The following is an 18,939-nucleotide window of genomic DNA, read 5'->3' on the forward strand; positions in this document are numbered from 1 at the left end:
TTTCATGTTTTTAGGTTATACTCAAGGACCATTCGGCCAATGTATTCCTCCTCCAACGCAACCACCGACTAGACCACCGTCTCCGCAATGTCCACAGGGTCAAAAACCGGGGCCTTATGGAGGGTGTGTTCCGGTACAACCACCCACCCCACCACCAACTCGTCCAACAACAAAGTACTGTGCTAGTGGTCAAAGAGTGGGGCCTAATGGAGAGTGCATCGATGTAACACCCGCACCTAGTTGTGGACCTGGACAAAAACTTGGACCTTATGGCGGTAAGCATTAAAATATTAAGTAAATTCAATTGAGTTCAATTTATTAAATCATAGTTATAAGTTATTATAATAGTAGGATCTGAACTAGTGTGGGAAGAAATACATAAAAGTACAATTTCCATTTTTTTGGTTACTATTCTAGTAATTTTTTTACTTTTGATGTTTCTGATGTGCCTAGGTAATAAATTGTACAATTTTCGCCCTAAAAATTCAATAGTTCTCTTTCCGAACTCACTATAACATATGGGAAGAATCAGTTGTTTATCTTTGTTAGATCTAGTGCTTTGGCTATGATTTATTGGATATCTAATTTTTTGTAACAGTTATCCAGAATAAAGTTCTTATATTTATATAGGTTTTATTATAAATTTTTTAAGTAGGGTATAAATATGGTTTTTAAGAATTATTTTTAGTATTTCATTCTGCATTATCTGAAGAGGACTTAAAGAGTTGTGATACACACTGCCCCAGAGTAATATTCCATATCCGAGTATTGATTCCACTAGACTTTGGTATATGGGTATAAGCATACTCCTGTAAAATTTAGTTTTTTTTGTTAAATGTGCAGTATGTAAATCCCGTTTTAAGTTACTGTCGATGATGATTCCCAAATACTTTAAATTTGATACTTGAATTTTATCTAGTAGATTTTGAATACCTAAGTACGAAAATAATAGTCGATTTATTATAGTTAATGTAGTTAGTTTTTTGGACATTTAAAGTTAATTTGTGTACATCAAGCCATTTTTTTTTTACTATTAGATTCTCATATGCAGAATATCATTTCATGTATATTTTTTATTCCACATCATGTTTCTAGAAACAGTTGACAAATATAGTTAAGGTATTTAATTTAGTTTTTTCTTATAAAGTTAATTTTAAATGAATCTTCATCATTAAAATAAGTTTTTTGCATTCTTATAGATTTTTCAATTTCTTCGGTTGTTGGTTTATTCTTGGCAGGATATCAAACTATTTTGATTTGCAGATTCAGTAATTTTGTTTTCTCTACCTCATACTAATCGCTCAATTTTTGTTGTATTTCATTTTTAATTTTCGTGATACTTTCTGTATCATTGTATTTAATAATTAAACTTCCATGGTGTGATGCTCAGGTGTTATCAATACTTATATGAATAACTGCAAGGTTTGATGTTCTCCATGTTCTCCGTGAACTAAGAAAAATATTGCCATCAAAGCAGAAGCAAATTCCTAAATCTTTTGTAAATACCAACAATTTTAATTCATATTTTATAGATAGTACAAGAGTGACAAATATTGATAATTGTGATGAGTTAATTAATTTTTATGATCAGAATGCATTACCAACCTTAAATAAGTTTTCTTTTCATCCCACTGATTATAATACTATTTCTGCAATTATATTACGTATTAAGTCTAAAGCATTCGGGGTGGATAATCTTAATATTACGTTAATTCAACTATGCTGTCCTTTTATTATACCATTTATTTTACATATTGTTAACGAGTGTATTAATAAAAACTACTTTCCCAAATGCTGGAAAGAAGCCTTTGTGTTGCCATTGCCGAAAGTGCATAATCCAACAGATTTTAGTCAATTTAGGTCTATCAGTATTTTACCAACGTTTTCAAAAATTCTCGAACGCATTCTAGACTCTCAAATTCATAGCTTTCTTAATAATAATGATATTTTACCACCTAAGCAATCTGGATTTAGAAAAAATTATAGTTGTACTTCGGCTATGGCGGACGTTATTGATGACGTAATTCGGGCTAGGGATGAGGGTAAGATCTGCTCTGGTGTTGTTGGATTATGCTAAAGCTTTTGATTTCGTTAGCCACTCAATTTTAAAGTCTTTGTTTCATTATATTGGCTTTTCTGATGCTGCTATTAATTTAATTGCCTCTTATTTAAATAATAGGATTCAACGTGTTAAAATAGATAACGACATATCTGATCCTTTGGAAGTTGAAAGTGGTGTGCCTCAGGGTAGTATTTTAGGACCCTTGTTTTTCATCATTTACACGTCTAGATTTTATCTTCAATTAAAGCATTGTGCCCATCATTTTTACGCAGACGACACGCAGTTATATTATTCATTTTTACCAGGAGATTTTAAAATGGCTGAGTTTAAAATTAATCAAGATTTACAAGCTATTTGTGATGTTTCTTCAAAGCATTTATTAAAATTAAATCCTTCGAAGTCATCTATAATGTTCATAGGTAATCGAACTAATGTAAATAATATTTTAAATGGTATAAACATTAAATTGGGGGACGAAAGAATTCCAGTTGTTGACAAATGTAAGAGTTTGGGCCTTATAGTAGATAATAATATTCGTTTTAAATATCACGTGTCTAATATTCTTAAAAAGGCATATCTTGCTTTGAAATTAATTTATTTGCATAGACACTATTTAAGTAAAGATATTAAGAAGCTTTTATGTGATTCATTGGTCCTTTCACAATGTAATTACTGTGATGCAGTGTATGGCTGGTGTCTTGATTATGAGGATAGGGGTAGACTGCAAAAGCTCCAAAACTCTTGCATTCGACTAATATTTGGCATTCGTAGGAGAAACCGCATTTCCCATAAATTTCACGAACTTGGTTGGCTTAATATGCATAATCGAAGAATTGCTCATTCTTTAACATTTTTTTATAAAATTTTAATATATCGTAGTCCGCCCTATCTCTATCAAAAAATAACTTTTAGAAATGATGTACACCATTTAAATTTAAGAAGAAATACTATTCTCATTCCGAGACATAAAACACAGTTATTTAAACGATCATTTTCTTACAATTTTGCTTATCAAATAAATTCTTTAAATTTGGATCCGGACCGATTATTAATTTCTTGTAATACTTTTCGTAGGAGGATGATTGTGAATCTAATGAATCAGCAGGGTATATAATTTAAGTTCTTTTTTTTTTTTTAACTTTTTGAATGGTTGTTTTCTTGAGTAATTTATTACAATTTTTGGTATTGGGATCATTTTATTTATTTATTTATTTATTGTCTGCAATAATTTTTCTATTTTTTGTTATTTAACAAAAAATTTAATCTGTTTTTTGGGTATTTGCAGTGTGTATTGTTTTGCTTGATGTTAAACTGTCAAATTTGGAATTTAGAACTCCTATATGTAGGTTTATTAGGTATATGATTAAAGGAAAAGCTGTATTTAATCAGTTATTAGTTAAGCGTTACTGTTAATGAGCGTTACTGAAATTACCATTTTTTTTTAATGAAGTGTGGGGCCACAATGTTAAAAACCAGAATCTGTCATGGCAGAATTCTGAATTTGTAGGCCTTTTATTTGCGTAAATTTATTGCTAGATTTTGTAAACTTGTATTTTTTTTGTTTCTTCTATGCAAATAAAAAATATTTATTATTATTATTATTATTATTATATCGCTTTTTTTATCTTCAGAGTCCTGTGTGCCCTTTGGTTTTATAATTAGGTTTGTGTCGATTTTTTGTTTTTATTGGTATGTTTGAGTTGTTGTATTTGCTGTTAACAACCTCTTCAAATGATTGTACTAGTCAAGTTTGGACGGTTTCGAGCTTTTCACTTCTTGCCTAAGGAATGGAATTATTTCATCCTTACTTAATATTATTTATTGCTTGCTTTATATAAGATCATTCAAAAGTTTAAGTGTATGAAAGTCATTGCAAAAGAACTTCATAATACGATCCTTTAGTTCTATTACTTTCACTTTAGAGGACGTAAGTATCGCACAACCCTTGCACAAGCTCCTTAAACAGTTCGCACAGCTTGCTTACAAATGTCGTACTCCATTTCGAAATTTTTGGTTATAAAATTAGAACGCAACTACTCCATTCCATTGTCAATTGTAAACATGTGCGGCTTTAACACTTGTATACCGACTACGTTCCCGACTATCAAATATTTGAAAAAATTTGAATTGTTTTCTAGGTTGCATTGATATAACAAGACCAACGCCAGCACCAAGACCAACTTGCCCTCCCGGCTCGTTTCCAACAGCTTCTGGTGGCTGCCAACGCCCACCACCACCACCGCCACCACCAACTCAAGCGCCCACCAGAACTTGTCCTCCCGGCACCGTAAAATCTCCTTCGGGACGTTGCGAATCACCCCCGCCCCCACCAAGACCGATCACTTGTCCACCGGGAAGTTATTTAGGACCCTCCGGCACATGCGTAAGACCCCCACCACCTTCAACCACCCCAGGAACCTATCTTCCGCCTAAAACGTATGTACCCACCACCAAAACACCGATCACTCGCCCATCACCTGCACCATTTACCACTACCACAACACCTAGCACCGGTAGACTAACCACACCTAGTGCCACTAAGTGTCCTCCAGGGTCGTTTTTAGCTTTCGATGGGGTCACTTGTCAAAAGACAGTTACTCCCAGTAGACCCACCTTTCCAACATCCCGAGCATGTCCCTTCGGATCTAAGTTCGATAGTATTACTAACCAATGTCAGCCGGTATTTAGCACCACCACGCCATCATCTAAAACTTGTAGAGTCGGATTCAAGTTGAATCAGTTTACTAACCAGTGCGAGCCTGTTGCTACACCAACTACACCCTTTACACCCAGATCGTGTTCGTTCGGGCAAACATTTAACGCGCGTACCGGTCAATGTGAGGCCGTAACTACTGTAACTGAAAAAGTTTGTGGTTTCGGGGAGAGACTTAATAGTTTTACTGGCCAATGCGAAACGGTGACCACTCCAAGGCCTGCGTCGACTCAGAAGACGTGTGGTTTTGGACAACGATTAAATGTTAGGACTGGCTTATGCGAATCTGCGAGTACAGGATACTCTTATCCGACTCCGTCAGTACCGTTTGAGGAACGTCCTACGACAAAACCAAGCATTGTAACAACACCGAAAACTTGTGGGTCAGGGCAACGGTTAAATTCCTTTAGCGGTCAATGTGAAGCAGTGACTACACCAAGGCCAATACCTACCCGTGAAACTTGTGGATTGGGAGAAATATTTAACGGTTTTACTGGTCAATGTCAGGTCAGTCCAAGACCCACTCAGAAATCGTGCGGCTTTGGGCAGCGGTTAAATATCAGAACCGGACAGTGTGAGGTAGTAACTACTACAAAACCAACTCCTACACAAAAATCATGCGGTTTTGGTTCGAGATTTAACTCACAAACTGGGCAATGTGAGCAGGTTCAAACGCAAAAAACTTGCGGATTTGGTCAGCGATTGAACACAATTACGGGTCAATGTGAAACTGTAACTACTCCCAGGCCAACTATTACTCAAAAAACATGTGGATTTGGAGAAAGATTAAATGTTTTTACTGGGCAGTGTGAAGTAGTTACTACTCCAAAACCATTTGTTACTCAAAAAACATGTGGATTTGGAGAGCGATTGAATGCCAGAACTGGGCAATGTGAATCAGTATCTAAGAGCACTGGATATTCCTATCCCACTCCATCTGTTACCTTTGAGGAACGTCCAACTACAAAGCCAACGATTGTAACAGAAAAAACTTGTGGATTTGGACAAAAACTAAATAGATATACTGGTCAATGTGAAGTAGTAACTACTCCCAGACCGACAATTACCCAAAAGACATGTGGATTTGGTCAACGATTAAATACAATTACGGGTCAATGTGAATCAGTTACCACTCCAAAACCAACTGTTACTCAAAAAACATGTGGGTTTGGAGAAAGATTTAACTCGTTTTCAGGTCAATGTGAAGCAGTAACTTCGCCTAGGCCAACTGTTACTCAAAAGACGTGTGGGTTTGGAGAAAGATTGAATACATTTTCAGGTCAATGTGAAGCAGTAACTACACCTAGGCCAACTATTACACAAAAGACTTGTGGTTTTGGACAGCGATTAAATGTTAGAACTGGACAGTGCGAATCGGTAACTCCGGCTACAGGCTATACCTATCCCACTCCATCAGTAACATTTGAAGAACGACCAACTACCAAGCCAACTATTGTAACTAAGAAGACTTGCGGCTTTGGACAAACTTTGAATACTTTTACCGGTCAATGTGAGGTTACTACAACTGTGCGCCCTACAACTTCCGGATCGCAAATTAAATGCTCTGCAAACACAGTTTTTAACTCTCAAACTAATAAATGCGAATACGTAGTTACGGGAAAAAAATGTGGATTTGGTCAGCAATTAAATACACTCACTGGTCAATGTGAAGCAGTAACTACTCCCAGAACGACAATTACCCAAAAAACATGCGGATTTGGTTCAAGATTTAACTCACAAACTGGACAATGTGAGCAGGTTCAAACGCAAAAAACTTGTGGATTTGGTCAGCGATTAAATACAATTACTGGTCAATGTGAAACTGTAACCACTCCCAGGCCAACCATTACTCAAAAAAGCTGTGGATTTGGAGAGCGATTGAATGCCAGAACTGGGCAATGTGAATCAATATCTAAGAGCACTGGATATTCCTATCCCACTCCATCTGTTACCTTTGAGGAACGCCCAACTACAAAGCCAACGATTGTAACAGAAAAGACTTGTGGATTTGGACAAAAATTAAATAGATATACTGGTCAATGTGAAGTAGTAACTACTCCCAGACCGACAATTACCCAAAAGACATGTGGATTTGGTCAACGATTAAATACAATTACAGGTCAATGTGAATCAGTTACTACTCCAAAACCAACTGTTACTCAAAAGACATGTGGATTTGGAGAAAGATTAAATATTTTTACTGGTCAGTGTGAACCAGTTACTACTCCAAGACCTACCCCAACTCAAAAATCGTGCGAATTTGGTTCAAAATTTAACCCACAATCTGGTCAATGTGAGCAGGTCCAAACGCAAAAAACTTGTGGATTTGGTCAACGATTAAATACAATTACGGGTCAATGTGAATCAGTTACTACTCCAAAACCAACTGTTACTCAAAAAACATGTGGGTTTGGAGAACGATTGAATATTTTTACAGGTCAATGTGAAGCCGTAACTACTCCGAAACCCACACAAAAAGCGTGTGGTTTTGGAGAGCAATTGAATGCAAGAACCGGTCAATGTGAATCAGTATCTAAGAGCACTGGATATTCTTATCCCACTCCATCTGTTACCTTTGAGGAACGCCCAACTACAAAACCGAGCATTGTAACACAAAAGAGTTGCGGATTTGGACAAAAATTAAATAGATATACTGGTCAATGTGAAGCAGTGACTACCCCCAGGCCAACTATTACTCAAAAAACATGTGGATTTAGAGAAAGACTTAACACTTTTACAGGTCAATGTGAATCAGTTACTACTCCCAGACCTACCCCAACTCAAAAATCGTGCGAATTTGGTTCAAAATTTAACCCACAATCTGGTCAATGTGAGCAGGTTCAAACGCAAAAAACTTGTGGATTTGGTCAGCGATTAAATACAATTACAGGTCAATGTGAAGCAGTAACTACACCTAGGCCAGCTATTACCCAAAAAACTTGTGGATTTGGTCAACGATTTAACACCATTACTAGCCAATGTGAAAGTTTGACAACTCCCAAACCTACTGTTACTCAAAAAACGTGTGGTTTTGGACAGCGATTAAATGTTAGAACTGGACAGTGCGAATCGCTAACTCCGACTACAGGATATACCTATCCAACTCCATCAGTAACGTTTGAAGAACGTCCAACTACAAAGCCAACGTTTGTTACTAAAAAGACTTGCGGGTTTGGACAAACTTTGAATACTTTTACCGGTCAATGTGAGGTTACTACAACTGTACGCCCTACAACTTCCGGATCGCAAATTAAATGCCCCGCAAACACAGTATTTAATTCTCAAACTAACAGGTGTGAATCCGTGGTCACTCAAAAATCCTGTGGATTTGGTCAACGACTGAATAGTTTAACCGGTCAATGTGAACAAATCCAAACGCCACGGCCTACAGTTCCAACCAAAAAAATTTGTGGCTTCGGACAACAGTTAAGTTCGATAACAGGTCAATGTGAATCAGTTACTACAACGCCCCGACCAAAATCCTGTGCTTTTGGGTACAATTTGAATATACGAACCGGGCAATGTGAGCCAATCTCAAAACCTAGTACCGGTTATACCTATCCAACACCTTCAATACCTTTTGAAGAAAGACCGACCACCAAAGCTACAGTAAAATCTTGTGGTGCTGGACAGAGATTAAATCAATATACCGGTCAATGTGAATTCATAGCTACGCCACGCCCAAGTATTCCTACTCGAAAGACTTGTGGTCTTGGACAAAAGCTGAATGAATTTACTGGCCAATGTGAGACTGAAAGCACCATAAGACCCACACTGCCCACGCAGAAAACCTGTGGATTTGGACAAATAGTTAATTCTTTTACTGGCGAATGTGAATCTGTAACGACACTACGACCAACTCCAACTCAAAAGACATGTGGAACTGGACAAAAATTGAATCAATTTACTGGTCAATGTAAACGCATTACTACACCACGCCCAAATATTCCCACCCACAAGACTTGTAGCTTTGGACAAAAGTTGAATAGGTTTACTGGCCAATGTGAAACAGAAAGCACGCTAAGACCTACAGTATCGACTCAGAAAACTTGTGGATTTGGTCAAAGACTTAATTCTTTTACTGGCGAATGTGAATCTGTAACGACACCACGACCAACTCCAACTGAAAAAGTTTGTGGAACTGGACAAAAATTGAATCAATTTACTGGTCAATGTGAACTCGTTGCTACGCCACGCCCAAGTATTCCTACTCAGACGACTTGTGGCTTTGGGCAAAAATTGAATAGCTTTACTGGCCAATGTGAAAGAGAACTCACCCCAAGACCCACTCCAGCCACTCAAAAAGTTTGTGGCTTTGGCCAAAGTCTCAATCTCATTACTGGTCAATGTGACTCTATAACAACTCCTCGACCATCTGTACCGACACAAAAAACATGCGCCTTTGGTCAAAGACTAAATTATCAAACTGGACAATGCGAAGAAATTCCTAAACCTAGCACTGGCTACAGTTACCCCACCCCAAAAGTTCCCTTTGAGGAACCAACAACAAAACCCTTTAAGAAAACTTGTAAATCAGGACAATCATTCAACTCTTTTACTGGCCAATGTGAATCAATTACGACTCCAAGACCAGTGGTAACCACTCAAAGATCTTGTGGTTTTGGCCAAAGATTTAACGGGATCACTGGTCAATGCGAGTCAGTAACTACTACGCAAACAAAAAAATCTTGCGCCTTTGGTTTAATATTGAATCCGCAATCTGGAGAATGTGAGGCAGCTGGTACAACTTTCAGGCCAAGTACCGGTTATACTTACCCAAAACCTTCAACATCATTTGAGGAAAAATCTAGTACAACACCTTCTGTGCCAAGATGTAGTTTTGGTCAAAGATATAATGTTATTAAAGGCCAATGTGAAACAGTAGAAAGCTCTAGACCAATTTGCAAATTTAACGAAGTATTCAATTCAGTCACGGGCCAATGTGAGCTTGTTACAACGCAGACCAGACCAGTTCCTACACCTAAATCATGTGGATTTGGTCAAACTTTAAATGCAGTTACTGGTCAATGTGAAACAGTTACAACAGCAAGGCCAAAGGTTTGTAGTTTCGGACAAAGATTCAATCCGTCTACTGGTCGATGTGACTCTATTCAGACACCTACCAGACCAATACCCACACCACAGTCTTGTGCGTTTGGTGAAACTTTTGATAGAATTACAGGTCAATGTGAAAGAGTTGCAACATCCAGACCCAAAACTTGCGGCTTTGGTGAAAAACTGAATATCGGAACAGGTGAATGTGAATTAATAGAGACATCTACAAAACCTTCACCACTTAGCTGTCGCGCTGGTGAGAGGTTTGACGTATTTAGTAATAAATGTGTGCCTCAAGTAAAAGCACAATGTCGTCCCGGTAGCACATTTAATCCAGAAACAGGTAATTGCGAGTTCGTTCCGACAACTGTGGCTCCCTGCAAATCTGGTACAAGACGAGATTCGGTTACAGGAACTTGTGTGGAAATTGTTACTGGCACGACAGTATCATCTGTAACTCCTACCGCAAAAGTTCCATGTCCTAGAGGAACCAGTAGAAATCCTTTGACTGGAAGGTGTGAGTTACCATACCCCCGACCAACGATACCTACTGTGACATACACTCCAGGACGCCCAAAGGCCTGTGGCTATGGATTAAGATTCAATGTCAACACTCAAGAATGTGAACCAAAAACGCCAAGCACTCCTAGTGCACCAGCATGTGGCTTCGGAGAAGTCTTGAACCCAGCTACAAATCAGTGTGAACGTAAATCAGCAAGAGGATGCGCTCCAGGTGAAACTCTCTTACCATCTGGAATCTGCCAAAAGGTTGTAACAGTTACACCTCCACGAAAATGTAGTTTTGGAACTCAACTAAATGCGGTCACAGGAGAATGTGAACCGATCGAAACAACTACGCAACGTTCAAGGACCGGATATACTTACCCCAAGCCGTCAATCCCCTTTGACACTCCCACGGTACCCCCGAAACCACGCAGATGCCCTCCGGGGACTAAATTTAATCGCGTATCGAAAATTTGCGAACCGGTCGAGTCTACTTTAAGCTGCGCTCCGGGTCAAGTGTCTGGCCCTAGAGGATGCTACTATCCGTCCACCTCTAGTACACTACCACCACCTCCTACCTTGTCCTCGTGTCCTCCCGGAACCATTCCCACACCCTCAGGGGGCTGCCAAAGACGCCGCGAGAGGCCAAGTACACCGACACCACCACAAGGCTGTCCGCCCGGACAGTTTTACTCACTTGTACAAAATGCATGCGTAGCAACAACGACATTCGAACCATCCTCACCACCATCTACATTTAAACCGAATGTAACACCCACGAAACCAACTTTTAGACCGTCATCGCTGACTTCGCCGAGGCCCGGATATCATTATCCCACACCCACACCGAAATTTACTGAGGGAGAAGATATCTATGATGTCAGCGAACCAGGTGGGTAATTTATTATTTTTATTGGACAATGTTTTGATTGAATATTGTGTGAATATTAACAGATAGGACCGGTGAACCAGACAGTCACGTTCCAAGTTATTTGAGGCCCAGCACAAACCGACCATCTACAGAACGTCCTCCGAGGCCAACATTACCCGTGAGGTCACCAACCAACCATACCACCGGTGAGACCCAGCATGACCAGGATTTGATTCCTGTCGGGTGTGCTGCCGCTTTAAAATGTGTCCAGGAAATCTATTGTACCGTTGACGGATTTATCAGTCCCGTACCGGTGGTGTTGACTAAGGAGCAGGAGCTGTTGAGAGCTCCCACTACGGTAAAAATTTGAAATTATTATTAAGAGTAATTGTCCATTCGATTCAGGTTTGATGAGTATGAATGCAAGTTGTTGTAAGTGTTGTCTAAGTACTGGTTTGAGCGTAGTGGCATTGCAGTGGCTGAAATTCTATCAAATCTGTACTCAGAGAGTTACTGGGTCTGATTCTAGAGTTCTTAAGTCTGGAGCACAGATTTAACTAGCTACGCTCCAGATAAACACTCGCATAGGCAGAAACGTCACCCGAAATATCGCCCGACTTTTCAAGCCGGTTGACCAACAGCACGTTTTGTTGCGCTCTGTTGCCAAATGTAATAAGACCCGGGCGCCCATACCGATCACCTCGGGCGACCATAAATTTATTACGGCGTACGGCGGTAGGGGTTTTAAGGATTTAAGGGGGTTGCGGTGAGCCTCTTGTATCACAGATTTAATTTTAATCATTAATTTAATTTAATTTAATCATTATTGATTAATTTAATCCAGTAATACTTCATTTAAATTGATTTTGACTATTATTTTGTAAATTGCAGTGTTGCACTTTTTGTTTTGTGGTTTTACCAAAGATAATTATACTAACGAATAGATAACCCACGTAAATGGAAAGCTGTGAACCGACAAGGAGACATCAATACTTCCTTAAATAAGAATATTTTATGCGCTAACCGTGTAAGAATCGAAGCGACGTTGCCATTACTGATAACATTTTAAATTTTATCTGTTAGTGAATAATTTTCTTGAACCGCGCCGCGCCATATAAAGGCAGAACGAGGTATTCGCAAAAATTAAGTTTTGAGAAAATGGATGTTTTAATTAATTTTTAGTTTATTCTTAACATATTGATTTAACCTATTATTAGAAACTTGTGACTATGTTTTTCACCTTATTTATTTAGATACACTGAGATAAAATTGCTTCGGCCTTAATATATAGTGAGGTTTTGTCGCCTACATTATTTGCTTCTGTAAAACTACATAAAATCTTACACCTACCATATTATTGCATTGAAAAAATTTGTAAAAATCGCGAAAAATTGTTGAGTCATCATTTTGATTTTGTTCGCATTAAAATTTCTCCATTATTATTTCAAACGCTAAAATTAAAAAAAAAATGCACGTGCCTAGAAAAATGAAATGATTCCAAATCTATAAAGACTTAATTTTTGGCATTTTTTGCATTGATTTGTCTTTGTACCGCATCGCAAAATTATTATTGATAAGGCCTTAATCTTTAAAGTTGACATTTGAAGTTAATTAGGAACAAAGTGGAGGAATATGTTTTAATATGTTTTAATAGAAAATATATCTCACAAACATTTTAAATAATAAAATCAAAGAAACATTACTAGTACCTATATTATTTTTATGAAAAAGCTTAAAGTTATGGTTTAAAGCTAATTAAACAGGACAAAATGCCTGGTTGAATTTTGGTGCATAATTGCCTATATTTTATAACAAAAAAGATTATTCTAATACTTATACTTATATGTACATCACATACATATAATCTAGGTATATACTCTAATATACCTGTACACCCTGTATATATAATCTAATACAATAGAAATACGAATTATTTTAATTTACAGCTATATAATTGATACAGTTAAGTGTTCAAACTCAAATTGTAGGATTTTTCATAAATATGAGAATACAGGGTGTCTCAGATTAAAAAAACATACATTTTGATGCAATTAATGGGTATTGTTTTCTTAATTTTCTCCCTAAAAAATCCACAAACTAGTTAAAAAAATGAGCGGTTGACAAAAAAATTGCAAATAAAATATGCACATTTTTAATACAGCGTGTCCCTGGATGAACGTAGTCGAAAACCATTTACAAAAGAATTGTTTTCGAAAACAAGAAATTATAAAATCTCGCAATTTGATAGGGTTGATAAGGATGGGGAGGCATACGACTTAAATATTTTTATGCTGGTGGCACTTCCGGTTACACAGGAAGTTAATGCTCATTAGCTTATACTAAATTATGTCTATACAGTGTGTCCCACTTAAAGGTTAGCCACCCCTCTAAAATTTTTGTTTCTTGACCAATTTTCAAAAGCTTTTTTTGTTGGATAGGGAGGTTAAATGGTCAAAAATGGCAAGTTTGACATTTAATGAAAGCAGGTCATGGCCTACTGTATTCAAGTTTGAAGTGCGAAAAATCGGGAAGTAGTATTAGCGATATTTATTTTTGAAAAATGGTACTGGATTATTGTTCAGGACCACTTAAAACATAAGTGTACCAAATTTGGTACAGGGTGTTGAAATAAATTGGAGTCAAATTTTTAACAGGCGCAATAACATCCTTAATCAAATACGAATATTTTTTAAATATTTTGGCTAATTGGCATGCGTCTTAAGAACACAAAATTTAGAGATATCCTTCAATAGTAAAAAACATTCATTCATGAATGTTTTTCGTAGATCAAATTTAACGTAGAATCAAAAAATTAAATGAAGTGTAGAGCGTGCCTTTTAAAATAAGGAAGTTAGCAACAACTTATGGTATAACCGGAAATGCCATCATCGTGAACATATTTTAATCATATGTCTCCATTAGCCTTATCATGTTACCAACTGAAAAAATTGTTTTCGATATATCGATCGCGTCAGTTCGTGGGACACCCTGTATAATGAAGAAAGCTTGATAATAACAAATAGTACGAAAAACTACTTATTTTTTAAATTTTTTAGTTTTTGTTTTTGTTCTTTTTTTAAAGGCTCGTCCCATTTGCAAAATTTAAATATATTGGTGATAACCAAATGATGCACTAAAAAAAGTTTGTGTGAGTAACAAGAATCGTCCTTACTTCCTAGCCAAGTAGAAATCTCTTTTTGAGCAATAATTTTGTTCTTTATTTTGAGACTCAAACAATCTTGCGCTTTATATTCAATAAAATATTTTTTGGACAAAATAAACATCTTTTGGACTGAACTACTATATTTACTACCAATACAGTAGTCATGTATAAAATGACAAACTTATTTAACGGTCCACTAGTCAAGATAAAAAAATGTTGGTTGTTACCTGTAAATACATTGCAATAAAAAAAGATAATTTGTTAATTTTTATATAGATTTTTGGCTATAAAGCTTAATAAAGCTCACAGAACCGGCGTGAATTGATATATGTGTCAAAGGTATTTTGACTATCAAAGTAATAAGTGGTAGAGATTTAAGCTATTTAAATAAGTAAAAAATGTCTGTGCGTGACGTGCTATTTTATAGGCTGTAGATTTCAGTGCTTTTTAATAAATTGTAATACTTTTTTCTCTAAGTTAAAGAGGAAAGCCAATCCCTATAAAAAATAACATGGGATTTCCTGTGTCCCACTTAGCAATGGCAACACTAAGTATACAAAACTGCATGAGCACAAAAAAACGATGGCGCGCAAAAGAGAAATTCTATCAAAAATATTTATATCAACGATCCTCAAACTTCCCCAAAATCGGTATCATATAAATACCTACCTATTTAAAAAGAAAAGCGTAACTTATATTTTTTGTCAACCTGATGATCTAAATTCGACGATTCGCTAATTTTTGAGTTTGTATACTTTAAAGTTGGTCAAGATTAGAAGATTCAGTATATTAAAATAAAATAATATATTTTTCGCCTTCACTCAAAAAGTTCACTTTATTGACTTTTACAGATGAGGCAGTAAAATGATTAATAGGGAGTAAAATGATGAAGTTTACTACACGAGCTTTAGCGAAGGCAGTAATTTTAAAACCCCTATTTTACTCTAATAAATAACTATTATTATTTGTTATGGTACTATTTTTAAGGTTTTATCTCAAAGTAATTATTGTTTAGTAATTTGACTATTTAAATCGGTATTATTTATTTTTATTCTTTAAATTTAATTTTTAGTATTCAAAAATTAACTTTGTACATCACCTCATAGTTTTACCACCTTAGACATTTTTCATTTACCTAAAAGTCAGAAAATTATAGTTTTTGGTTAACTGTAATTTTCATTGCCGAATAGTTCCCAATTAAAACTTGAGATAGATATAGATTGTAGGTGATGTTCATTTCACAGGTATTCAGCTGTAACTTTGCGTAAAAATCCACGTATTTATACCTGGCTCTTCTAGGAGCCACAGTTAAAGACCCATGAAACGAACTTTAGGTACAAGGTGTTCAATTTAAGAGGGAAAACGGCATATTTTTTACTTTTTCCGTATATTTACAAAATTGAAGATAGTCAAACGACGTATTTTAACTCGGAGAATTTGAAAATCGTAATAAGAAAACAATGTCGTCAGTCTTTTTTGTTTTTATGAAATTGTTTTCTTATTACGATTTTCAAATTCTCCGAGTTAAAATACGTCGATTGGCTATCTTCAATTTTTTTAAAAATATACCGGGAAAGTCAAAAAATATGCCGTTTTTCCTCTTAAATGGAACACCCTGTACTTACTTACTAAGGCACTGTTAAGGTTGAGTATGTTTATAGAACTCTAGGACTTACCGCAATTTAAAATCCAACGTTCGCAAATACTTGGATTTTTATAAGGAAATTTAAACATCTTTAACGTAGGATTCTCTCTTCTAGTTCGCCTATAGTCATAATATTGTCATACATTGCCCGACATTATGTATTACAGAACCAATGACAAAATTTAAAAAAAATAACAGAATTACGTCCGTCACAAGAGCGAATAACAAAAATAATATTGTGTTGCTCAGCCGAGTCGCAGCCGCCGAATTAAATTTTGCAACACAGCCAAGTGATCGGCCAGATTTCAACGCGTAATTTCACCGATGGATCCTCGCTCGAAAAGCGGGGATCCTTTTAGGTGGTCAAAAAATTTACACGGGATGGATTTTCTATAGTTTACTATTATTTTCTTTGGTTTTACTTACGGGTATAGATGAAAATATTGATTTTTTTTTTAAAACAAAAATGTGCTGTTATGACCCAAAACGAAAAAAAATGCTTAGTGTCATTTGATGAAATGAGTTTGAAGGAAAACTTAGAGTTTAACAAGAAGTTAGATTTTATAGAGGGTTTTGAGGATTTAGGTTCTTTAGGGAGGAGCAAAAAAACAGCAAACCATGCTCTTGTGTTTTGTATTAAGGGTATTTATTCCAATTGGAAGTTTCCTCTGACCAATTTTTTTCTCAAAATTCGGTTGTAAAAGATAATTTGAAAGAATTACTTATATATGTAATAACCAGATTAAATTCCATGGGATTTTTGCCTCTTGCCTTAGTTTGTGACCAGGGCAGTAACAACAGAGGACGTGTGTAACAAAACGTTTGATTAATGATGAAATGGGTACTAATAGTACAGATTTTATTAAAAACATGAACAATTTATTTGATTCTTTGAATAGTAAACGACTCTATTCTAAGAATCCCTTTAACTGCGGTATTAGTACTCAAAACATGCAGGTTTTAAGTACATTGCAAAGGGGCAAATACCTTTTTGAAGCGTTAGAAAAATTGAGTATAGTGAAAAATAAAAAAAAAAAAAACAAAAAAAAATGGTTAGAAATAGGCCACCTTGTTTCGATGGACTGGTTCAAACCATTAACGCAATATTAGGTTTATATGAAGACCAAAAAAACCAAAATAATGCATTTTTACTGACAAATCGGTTAAACCAAGATTTCCTTAAAATTTTTTTTTCCATGGCTCGACAGCGTGGGGGTTGGAACCTAAACCCAACAGCAAGGTCGTTTCGTTTATTTTTCCGTATTAAAACAATTAGTGGTTTACTAACTCCTTCAAAAAGGTCAAATTGTGAAGTTGACGATATGGATGAACAATTTCTTTTTGACGATAGAAGAAAAAAAGAAGCAGAGCTTGTAACAGAGGTAGGTCAAATCCAAGAGAAAGTTGTCGAAACAGGTAGCACAGGTGCTGAAAATCTTGAGGATTCACCCGAAATTAAAAATACGGCGGGGACCTCTCGTACTCTATTATTCAATCCCTTGGAGGACTGTGCAAATACTTATTACGCCGGGTATTTAAGCAAAAAAGTATTGGACAAATATAATTGAGCAACTTGTGCAACTTCCCTCAGGTCAACTGGCCATTTAAATGAGCCTACCCAACTATTTCTTTTAAATAAAAATTACGGTGGAAAAAAATTTTGAAACATTTAAGTATGTATATAACATTTTTTTCTAAACTTATTTTTGCTCCGATTTTATAATAATTCACACTTTTGCATTGCCACTTTTTCCGTGTTACATGGTGGTATTTTTAGATTTTCAATATGACTTTGGTCGACCATCATTAACTTTGTTTTTTCTTATGCGCGCTATTTTGGATTTTTGCGTTTTTAAAAAGTACTTTTTAATACATTTTCATTGATGTATCGTACCTGCATATCAGACTGATGACACCAAGTACCCAAATCGCATATTCAATAATATATAAGTGTGATACATTTATAAAATGGTAATAAAAAGTAGGTATGTACTTTTTAAAAATTCAAAAATCCAATATGGCGTCCCTACGAAAAAAGAAAGTTGATGATGGTCAGCAAAAGACGAAACGTCGTATTGAAAATCTAAAAATACCATCATGTAGCACGGAAAAAAGGGGCAATGCAAAACTGTAATTTATTTTAAAATCGAATAAAAATAGGCTCAGAAAAAAGTAAAATAGATTTTTCAAAGATTCGGTTTTTTTCGATCCTCACAATCGTGCGAATTTTAAAAAAATTTTAAATGGAATGTTATTGAGCTTAAAATTACGCAACTTTTTCTCCGATTTTGTCACTCTCTCTGTCTCTTTTTCCCTCCGTTTAGAAAGTTCTCCGTTGGTGAATGGTGAATGGTGAGCAATGTCCAATGGTGAGCATGTCTGATGCCCTACACTCAATTTACTTTCTAACGTATCAAAAATGTAATGCAAAATTTTTCTATAGCAAAAATCATATAACTTTTGATGTACGTTATCAATAACACCGTGCACATTTTAATGGTATTTGCTGGTAACAGTGTTATTTCGTACAACAAAAGTTTTATTGTGTCCTATACAGCGTGTCTCACGACAACGTTAACAGCGTAGAACTTGGACATTTTTGAAGAAAAAAAAACCCAAAATGCGGTTTTTATGGGAGACAATGCTATTTCTAAAAATGTATTCAAAACTACCCCTGCGTATTTTACCCCCGAGAAACTACCCCTATTTTTTATTTCAAATGGCACCCTCAATTTTTTTTAAATATTTTGACAGCATTTTTCTTTCGAGTACAATAAAAAAAAATCATTAAAAAAATGAAGGAGAAAGCACATTTTCATTATATTTTTGAATTAAATTTTTATTTATTTGGGCACTTATTTGATAATAATTAAAAATAACTTAGTAAAAAAAAATTGTCAAAAAATTTTAAAATTGGACAAAAATT

At 35.7% G+C, this 18,939-nt stretch overlaps 1 protein-coding gene across 3 annotated transcripts in view; it reads left to right on the forward strand.

Moving 5' to 3' along the window:
• The window catches only part of LOC126746632 (nascent polypeptide-associated complex subunit alpha, muscle-specific form-like), a 120,954-nt gene that overhangs the window by 82,078 nt on the left and 19,937 nt on the right, over positions 1–18,939 (forward strand). For all 3 annotated transcript variants that reach the window (XM_050454967.1, XM_050454982.1, XM_050454973.1), the window contains 4 exons: positions 15–275; positions 4,201–4,498; positions 11,129–11,226; positions 11,289–11,563. In XM_050454967.1, coding sequence (XP_050310924.1) covers positions 15–275; positions 4,201–4,498; positions 11,129–11,226; positions 11,289–11,563 — 932 coding nt within the window. The remainder of the gene's footprint in view (positions 1–14; positions 276–4,200; positions 4,499–11,128; positions 11,227–11,288; positions 11,564–18,939) is intronic.

The sequence above is a fragment of the Anthonomus grandis genome, chromosome 2 (assembly GCF_022605725.1).
Source record: "Anthonomus grandis grandis chromosome 2, icAntGran1.3, whole genome shotgun sequence".
In the NCBI taxonomy this organism is placed as follows: Eukaryota; Metazoa; Arthropoda; class Insecta; order Coleoptera; family Curculionidae; genus Anthonomus; species Anthonomus grandis.